The following is a 19,597-nucleotide window of genomic DNA, read 5'->3' as shown; positions in this document are numbered from 1 at the left end:
CAAACTACATGCCCTCTGTTGTTCTCTTTGACTAAACTGTCTTTAAATATAATTCTAATACTATCCCTCTTCAGGCTGTGGCACATGTCTTTTTGCTTTCAAATTCAGAGTTTCATTAAGGAATACATTTTGTTGGTAAAACCCTAACATTAAACAAACTTTTTGGTAAGATATACCGTAGAGTGACAACTGATAATCGCATTATTATGCGAGTAGTTTCCTATCATGTACTCATGAATTTATTTTACATAAGAGCCACAGCTTGATGTATCAAATATGCTAAATGAAATAATAAAAAAATAAAAATAATAAAATAAAATAAGCAAATCTCTTCTTTGTCTAAAGGAGAAGTGTTCAAACTGGAGTCTGAGGACCCCTACAGGGCTTTAAGGTATTGCTACAGGGGACCCATTAAAAGATTTGGAAGAAAGGCATTCACACATGTAAAAGCAAATAATAATAATAATAAAAGTTAATAATCAAATAATAAACTACAAATAAAATTAAAGTAAATAATGCAGTTAAAATATAATTAACTTCAAGTAACAAATAAATACAAATTGGATTACAACAATCAAATAATGATGATAAAATATGGTGAATAATATGGTTAATGCAATATGATCTAATAAATTATTTAAAGATTTATTAAAATAAATACATAAATATTGATTAAAGTGAATAAATGCAAATTAGATTTAAATGAATAATATCAGTAAACATTTGATTAAAATATGAAACAAATGCGTCATTAATTTTAAAAAGTGTAATAGTCCAGTAACATAATAAAAACACGATATAGTCAAAAATATTTCATAGATTTTTATGACATAAACACACATATACACACGCATATGCACCTTTTACAATATAATATTCTATATTAGAGGCTGTGACATGAGACATGACCTAAAAAAAAAATTCAAGCAGTACTTCATCCAATTAAAAATGTGTTTTATTTCAGTTTAATATTATTTGTTTTATTTCTCAATTAATATATTTTAAGTTCGAAACATAGTTAAATATAAATGTTTTTGATTAAGATTTTGATTTTTTTTTTAACTAAGAAATATTTGTTTTGATCAATGTAAAATGTTAAGGTTACTCACATAGTAATGACCTGGCCTACAGCACTTGAGTCAGGTGGATCATGGGAAATGGTTTAGAGTTAATGTGTTATATTAGTTAAAGTACATGGGTTTGTTTTGTTATAAACTTTATGTGTGTTTATGTTTGAGTTGGCTTCTGTGATTTAAGCCCAATATTTCATTTATTTATAAAATATTGGCCATCGCCATCAAGGAGGGTAGTGTGTAAAGGAAGCACCCAGTGGTATGGTCCTGTTAAGAGCTGTTCTTATTTTGAGCTCAGAATAAAGAAGTTAACAGATAGTGCTGTCTTCTACCTGCTTATTCTGCCAGAATGCTGACATCAGGGACACTCAGAGTTGTGTGGTGTGTGGGACACCCGCGAATGTGGACTTTAAAAAAATATTGTTTAAGGCAAATTATTTATTTTTTATCGGCTCAAGTGAACAAATTTAAATGTGAAACCATTACCCTATTTTTTAAATTGGATGAATGATCATTTTATAGGAATTGTTGTTTTGTTTAAAGCTATATCTTCTTGTTTAGAACAAAAAAAAGAATTTAAATTAATTGACTTTCATCAACAAGACAAATATGCTTAGTACCAGGTTAAATAAAATTGTTCTCATGGAGACAGAAAATATTGTTTAGGGCAAATTATTTATTTTTCATTGGGCCAATTGATCAAATTTAAATGTGAACCATTACCCTAAATTGGATGAATGAAAGTTTTTTTTTTCCAGTGAGGGTTTATTTTATATATATATATATATATATATATATATATATATATATATATATATATATATATATATATATATATATATATATATATATATATATATATATAAAAGACTAAAATATATCATTTGTCAGGCTTTAAAAGGCATTGCCATCTGTCTGTCTGCATTATATTCCAGACAGTACGTGACCACTGTGCATGTTCAATGATGCTGCTGCCAGCTCAGTATAAAGGCTGCAATTCTGCTAGATTGTAGGCACGCAGCACATAACCTTCCCTCAAAGCCTCTTTCATGTTGACACAAATGCCGTGGCAGATTCATCATCCTCACACCATGCAAAGCCAGACATGAAAGTTTTTCCTATCCAGATGCTGCCCCTTTACGTTAAAATACAAATTGTGAACATCTAAACTTGTAAACAACCAAGCAAGGAACAACGCAAACTGCTGCTGCCACAATGAAAGTTTATATTTCTACAAATTGTATATTATGCACTATAAATCGTTTGTAAGTCTTTACCACTTCCGTTTCATTTATTTTAAACCTGTTTTACACATTTTTAATCTGTTTTTAATAATTAAATACTTGGTTGTTTTTATTTCTTATACTTGCATATTATATTTTTATTATTCTTGTTTAAGTAAAGCAAGTTGAATTACAATTTTGTATGAAATGTGCTAGATAAATTATCTTGCCTTGCCTATTTATTATTTTAATCATAATTTGTAATGGAATTAAAAATGCAGTTTATCTTATTTCTTTTAGCAAATGTAATAATTTCTTAAAAGCATAAATAATTTAAAAATAATTATAAAACATTATAAAACAGCCTAATAAAAAAAATTATGAGAACGAGTCAGTTAAACAAACAAACAAACAAACAAACAAACAAACAAACAAACAAACAAACAAACGGTTTACAAGCACCATAGTCTTACCAAATCCTAAAATAAAATTACCAGTTGAATTTTGTTTTACTCGCCAGTTAAGACAAATACTTTTTGGAGCATCGTAATGTAAACAACAGCTCTTCTGCTAACTACTTTATAAACAAAGTATCGAGTACGTGAGTATGTGTGAAGTGATGAACAAAGTGCCTACGTGTGGAACTGCATAGCTTGCTTTCGAGCTGTAGGAGGATTGATGAACGGTCACGTGACCCCGTCTGCCCCTTCTTGATCCTGATTGGTCAGTATCAATGAATCACGTGGTCTAAACAGGGCTCTGCGCTTCTCCTTTTTATTGTAAACGCATGTGTGCTTGTTTGATTGCAGAACCAACAGAAGAGCAGCCCTGACAAACATCGGAGCTATTTATTACTTGAGGAATTGACCAGACAGTGCATCATGTTTTTGCTTGAGACAGAGTCGGTAAGTTAATTTAATAAAAAATCATATATATTATAGATTTAGCCTACAAAGAATTTTAACCAAGCACCTAATATGTGCTGATTTAAATATTTAAGATATTTTTTCAAAACAATATCTAATTTGTTTACTAAAAAAATAAATACACAAGTTATGAACGTGGCTTTTTTAATTGCATTCAGCTGGACTGCATGAGTGATTTGTTTGAAAGCGGATTCGCAGTGAATGGAGGTTTGGATGGTCCCGGACAGTCTCCAGCGCATCTCGCCGCATGTGGAGGTCAGGCGTTCTGCTTGCTTTGGCTCCTCCAAACAGGCGTGGATGCAAACCAGCAGGTAAATAATAATAATAATAATAAATAAAGAGAGAGAGAGAGAGATTTCAACACAATTTTTTTCAAACTTGTAGATACCTGCAGCTTCTGCTCTTGATTGTTACATTCGAGATAATCCATCTATATGGTTACGTTCGTTTTTTTTCCAATTAACATTTGTTTATTTTCTTCAGGACGCAAGTGGAGAGACACCCATGCATAAAGCAGCAAGATCGGGCAGTTTGGAGTGTATCAGTGTGTTGATGGCCAAGAATGCACAGTTTGGGTATGTGTGTGTGTGTGTGTGTGTGTGTGTGTGTGTGTGTGTGTGTGTGTAGGTGGGTGGGTGGGTGAGAGGTATTTCTGTTTCGAACGTTCCAAACGGTTAAATTGTTAAACACTTGTATTAGCTGGCTTGTCTCACATAAGGTATTGTATGTTATTAGATATCAAAATGTAGAAAACGAAAATAATTCAATTAGCATGTAGATTTCTTAAATATTTCTCATATTCACCAATGTTTTTAAATTTGTTTTGATAAGGCGTAGTTGACCCAAAAATGAAATATTAACTCGTTCCAAATTGGATTCTTTCTTCTGTTGAATTCACATATATTGCAGTGTTGGGGGAAAAACAGCCCTTGACTTGCATAGTATCTTTTTGTTGTTGTTCTTACTATGGATGTCAATGGCTGTTTGATTTATGAAAGAAATGCATAAAGTTTATAACCTCTTGAGTGCACTCTCAGAAATAAAGGTACGAAAGCTGTCACTAGGGTGGTACCTTTTCTAAAGGTACACTTTTCTACTTAAAGGGTCCATATTGGTATCTCAAAGGCATGTATTGGTACCTAAACATTTCAAGAGGTACACTTTTGTACTTTTTTATGTACTACTTTGTAACCTTCAGGTATTAATAAGGACCCTTTAGTTACAAATGCATACCTTTTGAAATGGTACCACCCCAGTGACCGCTCTCATACATTTATTTCTGAGTGTGCAAGTAAATAGTAAGGATTTTTTCGGGGGCTGGGTGAACTATCCCTTTAAGTAGATCTATTTGATAATCTGTTCTGTTAATAAAGTTTTACAATTTATAAGTGTTTTTATGATAATATATTTAAACATTTTATTTAAGTGATGGCAAAGCTAAATTACTCCAATTTTAGGTATCAAATTTTTTCAGAAATCATTCTAACATGGTTACTTCTAAATAAATATTTCTTATTTATTATTTACAGTGTTGAAAACAGCTGCTTAGTAATTTTGAGGAAACCATGGTGCATTTTCATATTCATTGATAAAGGCAGTTCAAAAGCCCATTTACTAAAAAGAGAATGTTTTGTAAGAAAAGATATCGTTACACTCATTACTGATCAATATAATTTGTCCTTGCTAAATTAAAAAATTAAATCTTGCTAGTCCCAAACTTTTGAAATGATATTTTAATCAACTTAGGCTAACACCATATGAGAACTCTCAATCCCTTTCTAAAAAACAACTCATTTAAACTATCTTGTATGAATTTTCTTAGCGGTGTATAAATTAACAAACAATAATAAAATAGAAGCGGTTCAGATCCTCCCAGAGTGCACATGAATATCTTCTGCGTCGCATTGACATAGATAGTATACTTAATTAAAAGAAAATTCAGTAGATTTCAACCTTATGAGCAGATCCCTAATACATATATTTTTTTCATTCAGCATTTGCAACAACGCTGGACAAACTCCGGAGGATATTGCATGGTCTTGTGGGTATGAGGAATGCGGAAGGTTTTTGAACATGCATCGAAGAACGCAGGACTTGAAGAAAGCTTCATCATCATCCCTCAGTGAACGACGTGTGTTGACCAGCACTATCGCAGGACAGAAGAGAGGCTACACAGCCTCCGGTGCCCAAGATGGGAAGAGGGCACGGGACTGGTGAATACAGGTCTCATAAAGACAGAGGTCTTTAAAATAACAGGTGGTTTAACCATTGCTGGAGTGGAATGGTAAACAGATGTATCAGTATGCCCTTGGAAATGAGCCTACTGTATCCTCAGCACTGAAGATCAGATGATTCTTGTCTGGGGTCAGTGATGTGGAGCCTCAAGTTGAAAAGGAATGATTGACACTGGTGCACTTTATACCAGTCAATGCAGAACAGAGACAAAAGAGGAAGAGAAGATCACAACTTCTGGGTTTCTGACTGGAAAGAGTGTAACACTAATTAGGATCACATGCATCTTGTGAACCAATTACTCTGATGTCAACTGAAGTACTTTCAGAGTTTTATGACAGTCAGTTCGCATTGGTAGGGACTGTCAAAATGAGTGGATGCTAAACAGAAGACAAACCACTTGCTGTCGACCTTAATAGAGTGCAATAGCTGGGTTCTGGAAGTAGAAACTCCAATTATTTTCTCCACTTAGAAATAGACTTGAACAAATCTTTGAAGATAGCTCATTGACTGTCTATACTTTAGTTAAAAAAAAACTCATTTGCATTAGTTTGACTTATAATTGTTTAAAGTAGTGGAACAGTGTTGAAAAACTACATTACCCATGATGCTGTGCAGAAAAATTACACCAATCAGAGATCCAGGGACAAAAAGCACCAAAAACAGACCATGGGTCATATAAATACAAGCAGCAACTTTTAAATCAATTGTTTAGTTTTATATTTGTCTGTACTTTTTTACTTTTTTATTTGATGATGTCATTTGCAATGCTACAATTGCAATGATTGTAGTTATTTATCTTATGCATTTGTCTTTTTGTCTCATAGTCAGCTCTTCATATAAGAGTTTGTAAAGTTGTGATTTAACTCGTAGCTTGTAAGTTGGTTACATCTCTGATAATGTTTTTTTTTTTTTAAATGAATGAAAAAAATACAGAATTTTGATGGACAATAACTCTCTTAAGGTAAAAAAAACCCATTAAATTAGGAGATCTTTTTGGTCAACTAAAGGAAAACAGGACATATATTGTGGCAGAAATGAAAGAAATCTGCATCAAAATGTAAAGTATGCTGTGGAAACATCTGAGAAAAGTCAGAGACTATCAAAGTTAAGAGACTTTGCAACAAATCATTGAGTAAGGAGATTTTTTTGTGTTGTTTTCTGGTGATAATTTAGCTGCTGTTCATTTTATTGAAGTGCAGAATGTGTTTTCTTTTGAATATGTTGCAGAGATATTTTGTTATTATGAGGAACTTGTCACAAAATATTTTATGTTATTAATATCATCCATGGTAATCCTTACAGAACATCATTACTGTAACTAGTAACTTTAGCGTGACTCAAAGAGGATGTTAAAATAGGAATGGATGTTAAAACATTGTAAGTACAATGAATAATAAATCACTTCTTACAGAGAAATGTGTAGTTGCACTTATTGAAACAATGAGACTTCCTGTGATTTCAGCAATTCACAGGATGAACCAGACCGAATAAGTGTCATGCACGTGACTCAGATGGTCTTGGTTCTCTGGGGAAGGCAGAGGTTGTAATAGGCATTTTGATCCCAGAAATCTGGGCCCTTCCATCCACACCATCCCTGAAAAAAACCACAAACCCCATTAACATATAACCCAATTAAAAAAGAAAAATGCTAACACTAAAGTTATCGTTAGACTAATAGTAATTCGATTTTACAAGGATAGTTCACCAAATTACTAAACATTAACTTTCAGGTCATTCAAGATAGAGCTGCACAATATATCGTTTCAGCATCAATATTGCAATGTGTGAATCTGCAAGTCACATCGTAGGGTCTCGAGTGAATAAGTGAATAAGAAATTAAGAAATTTCCCACTTCAACAAAGATGAATTGTTTATTTATACAATGAAGACTACAGTCTTATTTTACATTAGATTATTGACTTTTTATACCTCAATACTGTTAAACTCTAGTGGAATCCATAAAGTGCTGTTTATTTAATTTATTATATTTATTTACATTTATATTAATTACATTTATTTAATTAAATTCTATTAATAATTTATTTCATATATACAAAATTATCAAATATATATATTTGATACAGATGCACTTGCCAACAAAGTTAACCCAATCAATGTAAAATTATGAATTCTTTCCAAGTAGAGTCATCTTCTGAAATTATATTCTGATTTCACAATATATAATCGAAGAAACTAAATATTGCAATGTCAGTTTTTTCCAATATCATGCAGCCCTAATTCAAGATGTCAATTATACATATTATTTTTTTTTTTACTTTTTTATTGGAAAAATCTGATAATGCATTTTTTTTTCTGTGATATATATTGCAATATGAATAGTTTCACAAGATGGTTTGAATAGCTCTATTGGACCTTTTATGGAGTCTGACAGTATTGACGTACAGAAATGGAATAATCACAATGCAAAAAATGCTTTGCTTTGACTCCTTTCTAGTTCAAATGTCAAAAAAATCTCTTAGATTGAGTATTGTTTATATTGTCCTATATTGAGTTTTTCCTTAAAGCAAGCAAAATTTTGTGCCAGCTGGGTAAGTAAAATTATCTTGTTTTTGGTATGAAATGTATATATTTAGAGATATTTGGACCAGAAACAAGACAAAAATTCCAAGAAACATTTTTTTTGCATAAATCTGATTAACTCCATATAAATAAATACAATTAATTTTTGTTACACTTTCCAGAATTTAAATTTTTTGTGGCCAGATGTTTTAAACTCTCTTGAAGTCATATCCTATAATGTGACGTATACAGGCACAACAAAATTAAATCCTATAGTTCTTATGATATGATTAAATATATGTTTCACTTCATGAGAACTTAAAGAGCTCCTATTATGCATAAAAAAAGGGGGGGGGGGGGTCAAAAAACACTTTCATTGTATTATAATGTGCATTTATCTTTACCTAATTATCCCAACGACTCCCATATGATTCGTTCAGCGATTCATTTGTTCCAAATCTCTCCTTAGTGCAATGCTAATCTGCACTGATTGTTCCATTGACCCAGTCTGTTGTGATTAGTTGACTGCGTTCAGCGTGACACAGAGAGAAATACTCACCACAGCTTATCAACAATTTTGAAGTAGTCAGAGTGTATGTGTGAGCCTAATGCAGGAGTGCATTAAAGCAGTGCAGTTTAACACCAGCATAATGCTCTATTCTTAACTATGACACACTTTCAGTATTAACCCACACAGTGGCAAAAGCTGAACTGTTTTGAAACTTGACTGCCGCACGTGTGTAGGAACAGCTGACGGTGGCTATAGCACCGGAAAACAGCAGTGGATCGTGAGCTCACAAACGCATTTAAATCCGTAAACAAATTAGCACGTGTCACGTTTTCAACGTGGTTTTAGATGCGATATGAGAATATAAAGAGTTGACCAAATACAGTACAAGCGGTTACAAGTAATAAAAAACAATTAAATAGATAATTTGCAAGCTAGAAAAAATAGTAGGCAACCATTTTAATCACACTTACTGATCCATGAACTGTGTACTGTAAAGTTCCTGTCAAGCTCTGAGTAGTAGTCAAGTCCCATACATCAATAATCAATTCTGATCCTTCCTTTAACAAACGGCCGATGAATCCCCTGTTGTAAGCATGTAGATTGCTGAAGCACTCGTCAGAAAAATGATGGGAACACAGCACAAGGTTGGGGCTATATTGCTGAGGTATTTTTGCAAAAATAAACTTCAACCACTGACTCTTCACAGCCTCATCTTTGGGTAGGGAAAATAACACTAACTTTCTCTCACACTTCAGAGCATAGCATCTACATGACTTGATTCAACCGGGATCTGCTACATTGTTTGTCTTCCTCTTTTTCTTTCTACAGTGTTTGTGGGCAGGGGTTTCAATTTTCCCAGGTCTGCACGCACAACAAATGGGTGGGGCTTGAGTTCCGTATCGACGGCTAAGGATTTGTTACCCCCGACGATTCATTCGAACCACTATGAGTCGACTCTTTTATAGATGAATCAATAGTTTTAAATACGGGGCACTTTCAGATTTAGGCTTTAGCTGGATATTTCACTTCACTTAGATCTGTGTAACACACCACATGGAAGGTCATTTTAAAAAACCCATAATAGTGGTTCTTTAATGCATTGATTTAGTTTTGCCAATATGTTCTTTTCCATTGACTTCCATTGTATGAATCACAGAGGAGCATGATTTTAGATAACTCTTCGATTATACATCTATTGACTAAGAAAATACATCTTAGATGGCCTAAGGGTAAGTAAATTAAAAGCACATTTTCATTTTATGGTGAAATTACCCTTGACAGAAACTCTAGGTACCGCAAAACCTATTTATATTTAGCCTACATACTGCGTGTATTCCAACCGATGCTGTACAATTAACTGATGTTTTAAAGCACATTTGTAACACTTAAAATTCCATGTATATCTTGGTATAATGGAAGAACACTTAAGATAATTATAGTTGTATGTATTGAAAGAGGTTATTTTTCAGCAAGACAGAGCAGAAAGTTTACCTCATCAAAACAAAATGCTAGACTAGTGTTGTCGTCAAATGTACCTTGTCAGTAATGATCTGCAAGTCCTCTCCACCAGTATAATGAGGGTCCAGGATAAGAAAACGTATTTCTCCAGTGTTCTCACTCCACGCTACACCTAGAATGGTGTGCGCAAGTACTCCCCCGCCTGGTCAGGAAGAAATAATTAATAGAAATAAAACAGGAAAACAACAAATCACGGAAAAAGAAGCAATGTGAACCATCATTCACATTCAATAATTTTTCCCCCATTTAGAAATACTATATGATCTTGTAAAGAGAAGCCATTTTACAATATAAATAACATTCTATATAAAACAACAAGCACACAGTAATATTTTAAGTGAAAAAAGAAGATATAATAAAAGAAATGTGTGCTTATCGGGCTACATCTTGCACTCAGTATATTTATTAAAAATTGTTGATTTGTAATTATGACATGCTCCATAATTTTGGGTCACCTCCACTCAGAAACACATTTTACACATGTTTTTTTTCTTTTAATGAACCTGCTCTCTGATATTACAATTATGACATGACAATATTAAAATGTACTGACCCCAGATCCTTTGAATGGAAGTGAATATTATAAGATACAAGTACTGTATGCTAGATCAATAGTTAATCATGATAATGTAACTTTCTGTACCATCTAGTCAACCGTTAAATATAAAATGTTAACATACCAATCATGACAGGTGTTCCTTCAGTCTGGAAATGATTGGCTAGCTCCCTGCCCTTGGTTGCCAGCTCAGATCCCTGACTTTAACAGAAAATTCAAACCTTTTAGAAACTTTTATTGTAAACCTATTTTAGTATAACAGTGCATATGGTTTTGTTATGTTTAAGGCTCAAAAGGCACTACACATAGGGTTCCCACTGTAAGCCAAATGTCAAATTCCCTGACTTTTCCCTGATTTAAAACTATAAAGCTGAATTTTCATAACCTATCCACCTTATTTTTCACACAAGTGCACCATGGCCATTAGAACTCAAATGTGTGAAGACTTCTGGTCTCATTGACTTCCATTATACTTTGTAGCAAAGCAAAACTACTTACAGTTAAAGTCAGAATTATAAGCTCCCTCTTGATTTTGTTTTTCTTTTATAAATATTTCCTAAATGATGTTTAACAGAGCAAGGAAATTTTCACAGTATGTCTGATAATATTTTTTTCTTCTGGAGAAAGTCTTATATGTTTTATTTTGGCTAGAATAAAAGCAGTTTTTAAATTTTTAAACACCATTTTAAGGACAAAATTATTATCCATATTAAGCTAAACATTTTTTCGATAGTATACAGAACAAACCATCATTATACAATAACTTGCCTAATTACCATAACCTGCCTAGTTAACCTAATTAACCTAGTTAAGCCTTTAAATGTCACTAAGCTGTATAGAATGTCTTAAAAAATATAGTGGAAAATATTATTCACTGTCATCATGACAAAGATAAAAAAAATCAGTTATTAGAAATGAGTTATTAAAACTATTATGTTTAGAAATGTGTTGAAAAAAAATCCGTTTTCGTTAAACAGATACTGGGGGAAAATAAACATGGGGGTTAACAATTTAGGGGGGCTAATAATTCTGACTTCAACTGTATTCTGCTTAATATTTTAAACTGTATTTTTAATCATATTGTTTTAATATATTTGATTGCCAGTTGAAAATCTGAAAAGGAAGAAATTAGCATGGGAAAAATACAAACCATAACAATGGGTAAAACACATGAAACAACGTGCTAAAAAAAACCCCACTGTATAGAAAAATTACATTCTGATAAATTTAAAACAAAATTTGACAAAAAATCCACAATATTCCATGAAAAAAAAATTTAAATCCATGACTTTTAATGTCTGGAATTAACCTTTTTAAAATTCCATTGATATTCCAGAAATTCCATGACCTGTGGAAGCCCTGTAAACAGCATTTGCCAGAATTAAAAAAAAAAAGGAAAACACCACCCTAAATAGAAAACATCTTTGGTACCTGACAAACATGATCTTTGAGGTGACGCCCAACAGTTGGTTAAGGACAGCCTGAACTTCAATGGAGCCGATCCACTGACGTGAACCCACAAACCGTGCCTCTTTATCCCCAACATCCACAAGAGCCTGCCAAACCAAATGTAAGGTTTCTTTTAAATCCATACAAGTAGACCACATAACTTTAACACCGTTACATCCATTGATGGTTTACTGTGGCTTACCTGCTGGATCTGCATGTGTGTGGGAACAGCCGTCTCCACATATCCTTGCTGCTGGAACCAGGAGCAGATGGTCTGAAGGGAACGATATGCACATCCCCAGCCATCGTCATCCACACGATCCTGCATGTAGTGGTGATAACTGTATACACCCTGCACTAGATACAGCTACAGAGAGACAATAGAAAGTGTCAATGGTTCATCTTTACTATTGGAAGTCACAGATTTTGAACACTAAGGCCCAATCCCAATTCTATTTTTGTACCCCTACCCCTTCAAACAGAGTGTGAAAGGGAAGGGCTTCAAAATTTACCCTTAAGAAATGGGACAATACTACAGCACCTGTACACGTCATCTCTAAGCTCTTGCTTCATATGAGATCAGACGATCACGACTGCTGTAGTTATTCCAGTTGTGTTATTATTTGGTATTTATCTTCAGAAAAATCACTGAAGGCAATGATATCATGATATCATAATGATCTAATGTGGCAATGAGATCGTAACTGTACTGTGCATTTACACCCTGGCCATATTCATCTATGTAAACACAAGAAAACAATATTAACATTATAGCAGACACTGTAAAAAGCTCATTCTCAGCCACTAGACTTTTCTGACATGGGATTTGAGTGTCATCAAGTGACAGAATGTTGTGGGACTTCTATACAGGAGTTGTTATTATGAATTATAGATAGCGAAGTTTAGCGGTTTTTATTTCAGCGTTTTTTTTTTAAAGCATGACGGTAAAAGACGGTTATGAATGTATTAAAACATATGTGGGATGCTGCCCCATTTAAATTCAAATGTTGTTATTTCTTAGCCACATATTTTAAATGTCAACATTTTTAAAATAATTTTTTATATTAAAAATAAAATTTCCCACATTTTTCAAGTGCCTTAGACTGACTTTTGCTGTTTATTCCGATGAATCCCTTACCAAATAAGCACTGACACATTATTTATTTAAGCTACCACTTTTTTTTGTTTTGTTTTTGAATGCGTCTCATTTTTCTTTAGATGGATTTTTGGGTGTACCAATTGCATAGCTTTACATTAACAAAGGAAAATTAAGACCTGTTAAGAATTATTTAAGACCTTCAAAATCATATTTAACTGAATTTAAGACTTTTTAAGGCCTAGAATTTTGTTTTGTTAATTTAATATTTTAAATTTAAATTTAAAGACATTTTAAGGCTTTTTAGGACCTTTTGTGGGCACTCTGGGAAAAAAACAATAAAATGTTGTGAGGAACCAATTTCTTACATACTGGTGTGTTTTGTCTTATTTTGAGCTTCAATTCTTCTGTATTCCAATAAAGGTAAACAATAATAACAACAAGGAAGCAGGTTTGAAATAACTCAAGGTAGTTCACCCAATAATCACCCAAAAAAAACTTGACTTGTTCCAAACCAGTTTGAGTTTTTTTTTTATATGTTGAACACAAAATAAATGTTATTAAAGAATGTTGAGAACCTGTAACCATTGACTTCCATAGTTTTTATTGTTCCTATATGGATGTCAATGGTTACAGGTTTTCAACAGCCTTCAAAATATTTTTTTTGTGTTCAACAGAAAAAAAATCCAATTGGTATGTAAGTCAAGACTGAGTAAATGACAGAATTGTCCTTTTTGCGTGAACTATCCATTTCACTTTCTGGATGAATTATTCCTATAAATCACAACCTCACCTTAGCATCCTCAATGTTAGGTGGGTTCAGGTGCATGTGGGGATTACGGAGGTAACCGTCTTTATAGGCCTCATCAGGGAAATGAAAGGCATTGGCGCGTCGCAGGTATGGCTTGTCGATTGACAACTCAAACTTCCTGTGCAGATCCTAGAAACAAAGGAAGCCGTCTTGTTTTAGATAAAAATCACACATGGATTATCAATAAACTGTTAGTTGTGGCATTATAAGGATACTGTGTGGGCTCAGATTAATATTTTGTGCACATTTAAAAATCTTCTTATGCTCACCAGAATCAACACTTAATTGTCTAACACTTATACTACATTCTTTATGATTCTTCTATGCTATTCTGTTCTATAAATCCCATGATGACTGTAATGTACGAAACCAACTGTGACTTTCCATAGCATCTAATTAATATTATATTTTAATTTTGAAAGGTTTATTCATCTGGTTCTTCAAAAATAAACTATTTATTTAATTTCTTTTTACATATTTTACAGTTTATGGCCTATCAGCCTATCAGATGGTTAAATGAACAACATGCTTACAGCTCTGTCAGTGAAACTCTCTGTTCACACATGGTAGTTTGTTTTTAAAGAGAAAGAATATGAATAAAAAACAAAATAACTGACATGAGGAAATTATGTCCCTATGTTATAGGTTGTGAATTTTGGTTTTAGTTTATTCACAATTAATTGCCCAGGCCTAATACATATATATGTACATTGTTTAGCATAACTGAGTACACCCCATTTTGAAAATGTATATTTTTATCCATTTGTCAGTGAATATAGGTCATATATTTTCGGTGCATTTGAACAAAACAGATTTATTAAATAAATATATTTATCCAAATTATATTTTAGTCACCAAACATCTTTAGAAATGGAAAGACAATATATTTAAACTTATGCAAAATACTATGTTCATGCTAAATACAAAATTTCAATAACATTTTATATAGTATTTCTTGTTTCTCTTGGTTTTTGCTCTTTTTAAATTTTTATTTTATGTTTTTCCAATAAACATATAACACAAAAATTTTGGGCTACAAATTTTTGGACCGTTATCATAAGTTATTTTGAGAGATTAGCTCCAGATTTGGCTTCAGTATTCACTAATCTAATGTATTTGGACAAACAATATTGTGAAAAATCCTATAGAAGTTATTCATTTAAATGAGAGATTTGTGAGGGGTCAGCACTGTACATATAAATGTAAAATACTATTTTGTCTATTCTATATTATGTTGACTCTATAAACAGTTGAAGTCAGAATTATTAGACCCTCTTTTATTTACCTTTTTCTTTTTAAAATATTTCTCAAATGGGGTTTAACAGAGCAAGAAAATTCAATAATTTAGAAAATTCTCTAATAATTCAGGGGGTTTAATAATTCTGACTTAAACTGTATATACCATTTCCTATTCAACTTCTTTTTCTTCCATGAAATCATCTGAATCTTTGGATTTCTTGCCTCTCTGATGGCCTGTAGCTGGCTGTCTGGCACTCCTGCAGGGTAAATCACAGTGGTAAGTCCAGCTGGTTTGGGTAGCTGAAAGTGAAATGGCTGTGGCACCAGGAAAGAGGAGCCCTTCCTATACCGGAGCACCACCTCCTCCATATCTGCTATCTGCTTATTTAACGCCTCTACCAGACCTGTAAAGACACTAAACAATCACACAGAGAGAGATACATACTAATGAAAGTGTCATTAAAAACGAGACTGTGACGAAAAAAAAAATGTCATTAGTAGAAACATATTTCATATTTACTTTTTGGCTTTTCATAAAGTGTTTTGTCATTATAATATAAAGAAAATCTCTAAAAAGTACAATTTCAAATATTTATTTTCTTGCATTTTATCTTTTTTTTTGTAGATGTCAAATACATTCATATTTTCAAAGGCCATTTTTTCAGAATGGTTTCTTTCTCCTAGTCAGAAATCTCCACTTCAGCAGCACTTGGAGACATAATACACAGTTTAGTTCATTTCTATATTCTGAAGTTTTTTTTTTTAGAAAGGGATTAATTCATACATAATTTGGGTGATTATGTACACTTTATTCTACAAATTATGGAGAGATAAAAGAAACACCCAAAATTCAATCTGGAGTCTAATATGTCAAAAAGAGAAAAGAAAAACAATTTAAACCTATTAAATTCCATGTTAAGATTTTTGAGCTAGAAATACAAGCAAACAGACACATATTCAATAAAATAAAGCTTTTTAGAATATAAAAACACAACATTTTATGAAATATGTGTAATGGAGGCCAGCTAACAAAGTGCTGTGCAGGTAAACCTTACTCATCTGACCTCTAAAGGTGCTCTAGTGACAGACGCTAGAGGCCATGGCCTTTAGCTTTCTTGTTAGAGCAAACAACTCCCATGCAAAGAATCGCTAGTTCGATACCAGCTCAGACCGGGTTGGGAGCAGTAGCACCGATGGGTTACAAGTGGGGGCTCGTCCGGGATGGGAGTGAGGTTTAGGTGGGTGAGTGTAAAGGAGGCCAGCTAGTGAAGTGCTATGCAGGTAAACCTCACTCCCCTGATCTCTAAAGGTGCTCTAGTGACAGATGCTAGAGGTCATGGCCTTTAGCCTCCTTGTTAGAGCAACCAACTCCCATGCAAAGAATCGCCGGTTCGATCCAAGCTCAGACCAGGTTGGGTGCAGTATCACCGGTGGGTTACACTTGTAATTTAAAAAATGTTTGCAATTCTTAACACAATCTTTAAACTGCAGTGTCCAGTATGTAAGTAATAAAAACAAAACGCTATTCTATTGGCTGTTTTTTAAAAAAGGCGGAGCTACTCTTTCTTGTCCCACCCTTTCTTAATTTTTCAGTTGCAATTACGTCAAACATCTAATAAAAAATGCACAATTCAAAGCACTTCACGGGACCTTTAAGAACGATAAGTCACTCACGTTGGCAAGCTCTCATCAGCGCTCACAGAATAAACACAGTCTAAAGGCAGTGGCATCTTCACACTGTGGTGCTGTGAACTCATTCGCATCAGACTAGGAGCTTCATTCCCAGCAGGATCAGTGACCTCAAACAACAGCTTCATATTCACTACAGTCTACAGAAACACAGGCAGCAGATAGTTAATGTCACAAAAGTTAATGGTCACAATGCTTTAAATCAGACGTGTCCAAACTCAGTCCTGGAGGTGTCCTGCATAGTTTAGTTCCATCCCCAATTAAACACACCTAAACCAGCTAATCAAGCTCTTTCTAGGTATACTAGAAACTTCCAGGCAGGTGTGTTGAAGGAAGTTGGAGCTAAACTATGCAGGAAACCAGCCCTTCAGGACCGGTATTCAAGGAAAAGGTTCTCACAGGTCCGGATCTTTTCTTATCTTTCTTTTTTGATGACTTCTTGTTCCCACCATCATCTGATCTACGAAAAGCAAAAAGAAACAATCTTAATACTCTTATAATACACAATGAATGAAGAATAAACTTGGAATATATAAGAATTCTCACTCTATATACTGCAAAATGTCTCCACATGCTGATGCTTCTGTCAAGCTTTCCATGCTTGACTGGAACCCCATGTTTGGCCATATTAATATCGGACTGTTACTGACAGTGAAAACGATATTTTTGGATGATACTTTTGATCGGAGGTTCTGAAAACTTTTTGATATGGTGTTATCACTTTGTGCTCCTGCAAAAAAAGAAAATAAATAATAAATAATGACACAAAATAACTGAAGACATCTTATTCATAACACTAATTCATTTTTATTTCTAGATGAATTGCATTAAGGGTGGCTCGGTGGCACAGTGGTTAGCACTGTCACATCACAGAAAGAAGGTCGCTGGTTCGAGCCTCGGCTGGTTCAGTTGGCATTTCTGTGTGGAGTTTGCATGTTCTCCCCATGTTCGCATAAGTTTTCTCCGGGTACAAGGGTTTCCCCCACATTCCAAAGACATGCGCTAGTCCGTAGTGTATATGTGCGTGAATGAGAGTGTATGGGAATTTCCCAGTGATGGGTTGCAGCTGGAAGGGCATCCGCTGCGCAAAATATTTGCTGGATAAGTTGGTGGCTATTCCACTGTGGCGACCTCTTATTAATAAAGGGACTAAGCCGAAAAGAAAATGAATGAATGTATTGCATTAAAGACAACTAAATTAATATCTTTATCTGCTTTAACAAAACAATATGAACTTTACCATTTGGATTGTCAAGCTGACAAGCAAACTCCAAGATTCCCTTCACCCGGAATATAATGCACTCTTCGGAATGAACCTAAAATTAAAACAGATCAACGTTTTATATAGAGGATAAATTGAAGGAAAGAAATTGAGGTAAAGTTGGTTTTATATTCGCACATTCCTTCCTTTTTGAACGGTGACAACTTGTGATGCAGTCTCTAATATTGCTTATTAAGCTACTTTGAATATTTCGTTCTGAAATCGCTAAGTATGACTTCAAAACAACATTAGCTCTATTTAATTGACTGTGAGCGATGTTGTACTTTGATAGTCATTGGCTGCTAACATAATTTCACTATTTAGAATTTGGAAAGAATACTTTTCTGAAACCATATCATTAAGGAGAAGTCCTAATGTGCGAATATAAAACCAACTTTAGTCCAGTTAAGCAAAATAACTGGGTTTGCATTTCGTGGTTTTTATTACAATAACTTATATTCTCTCAGAAGCATATGCTGGTAGACTAATTCATATTATATCGACACCGTATGCAACTAGCCTTTTAAACGAAAGGGGATATATTTCGATCAACAAATAGATTTAAAACAAGTTATTACCATTTTAATTCCCTCGATCTATGATCGAATTCAGCTGCTGTCAAGAGGAGGCTGCCATTTTCGATGACGTATCATAACACACGTCCACCTCTTTCTCGTTTTTTTGTCGCGTCACAGGGAAAACACAATCTTTTGCTGCCCCCTGCTGACCTGAATGTGGCTGCTCGATTTATAAATTTATAAATAGAAAGTACAAAAAAATAAAATAAAATAAAATAAACAAATAACTGAATCATAAGTAAACAATTAATGTTTTGCTACACTGTTAAAATGTTATATGTAAATATGAATTGTTATTTTAAAATCATGTTACATGTACATGTAAATATAAATAATATAGTAGAAGTTATTATGAAAGTGTTTTTACTTAAAAAGGCCAATGAGTCTAGCTGTGTGAGATATAGAAAAAGCACAAGGAAGAATCCTTATCAATACACAGACAAGCAGATTTATTGACAGAAAATAATAAATGATTTTTTTACTAGTTTTGATTCTTCATTTTGAATAATAATAATAACATGAAAAAATGTAGTTAATAATAACATAAATCAACAACATTAAATAACAAAAAATAAATAAAATAATAAACTTATGAAACCATATCAATAAACAGACTGCATTTTAAATCACAGAACATTGGTAATTAACTTTTTACCAGTAGAAATTAATAATAAAAAAAATACTAACAACAACAACAACAACAACAACAACAACAACATATATTTTAATAATATAAAAATTTATATTTATGAAGCCATGTCAATAAACAGACTACATATTAACATACAGAATATTGGTAATTCATTTTTACCGGTAGAAATTAATAAATTAAAATAATAATAATAATAATAATAATAATAATAATAATAATAATAATAATAATAATAATAATAATAATAATAATAATAATAA

General features: G+C 33.1%; 2 protein-coding genes across 2 annotated transcripts; one reads left to right on the top strand and one right to left on the bottom strand.

Moving 5' to 3' along the window:
- The first annotated feature begins 3,074 nt into the window (after positions 1–3,074).
- Positions 3,075–6,873, top strand: ankrd37 (ankyrin repeat domain 37). Its single transcript, XM_056460843.1, has 4 exons — positions 3,075–3,201; positions 3,381–3,533; positions 3,706–3,797; positions 5,217–6,873. The coding sequence occupies exons 1-4, from the start codon at positions 3,178–3,180 to the stop codon at positions 5,437–5,439; spliced, it is 492 nt and encodes a 163-aa protein (XP_056316818.1). The 5' UTR covers positions 3,075–3,177; the 3' UTR covers positions 5,440–6,873.
- A 90-nt stretch (positions 6,874–6,963) lies between these two features.
- Positions 6,964–18,773, bottom strand: ufsp2 (ufm1-specific peptidase 2). Its single transcript, XM_056460829.1, has 12 exons — positions 18,686–18,773; positions 18,087–18,162; positions 17,393–17,576; positions 17,246–17,306; positions 16,832–16,986; positions 15,380–15,572; positions 13,901–14,047; positions 12,214–12,378; positions 11,994–12,118; positions 10,687–10,763; positions 10,024–10,148; positions 6,964–7,051 (listed from the first exon to the last, which is right to left on the bottom strand). The coding sequence occupies exons 1-12, from the start codon at positions 18,686–18,688 to the stop codon at positions 6,965–6,967; spliced, it is 1,398 nt and encodes a 465-aa protein (XP_056316804.1). The 5' UTR covers positions 18,689–18,773; the 3' UTR covers position 6,964.
- Positions 18,774–19,597: the final 824 nt, after the last annotated feature.

The sequence above is a fragment of the Danio aesculapii genome, chromosome 1, assembly GCF_903798145.1.
Source record: "Danio aesculapii chromosome 1, fDanAes4.1, whole genome shotgun sequence".
Taxonomy (NCBI): domain Eukaryota; kingdom Metazoa; phylum Chordata; class Actinopteri; order Cypriniformes; family Danionidae; genus Danio; species Danio aesculapii.
This window is presented reverse-complemented; position numbering and strand designations above follow the sequence as displayed.

Coding starts and splice junctions, on each gene's coding strand:
- ankrd37 (XM_056460843.1), top strand. CDS start 3,178: ATGTTTTTGCTTGAGACAGAGTCG. Junction 3,202..3,380: donor TTTTGCTTGAGACAGAGTCG/GTAAGTTAATTT, acceptor AATTGCATTCAG/CTGGACTGCATGAGTGATTT. Junction 3,798..5,216: donor GCCAAGAATGCACAGTTTGG/GTATGTGTGTGT, acceptor TTTTTCATTCAG/CATTTGCAACAACGCTGGAC.
- ufsp2 (XM_056460829.1), bottom strand. Junction 16,987..17,245: donor ATAAGAAAAGATCCGGACCT/GTGAGAACCTTT, acceptor GTGTTTCTGTAG/ACTGTAGTGAATATGAAGCT. Junction 14,048..15,379: donor AGCTACAGGCCATCAGAGAG/GCAAGAAATCCA, acceptor CTTTGTTTCTAG/GATCTGCACAGGAAGTTTGA.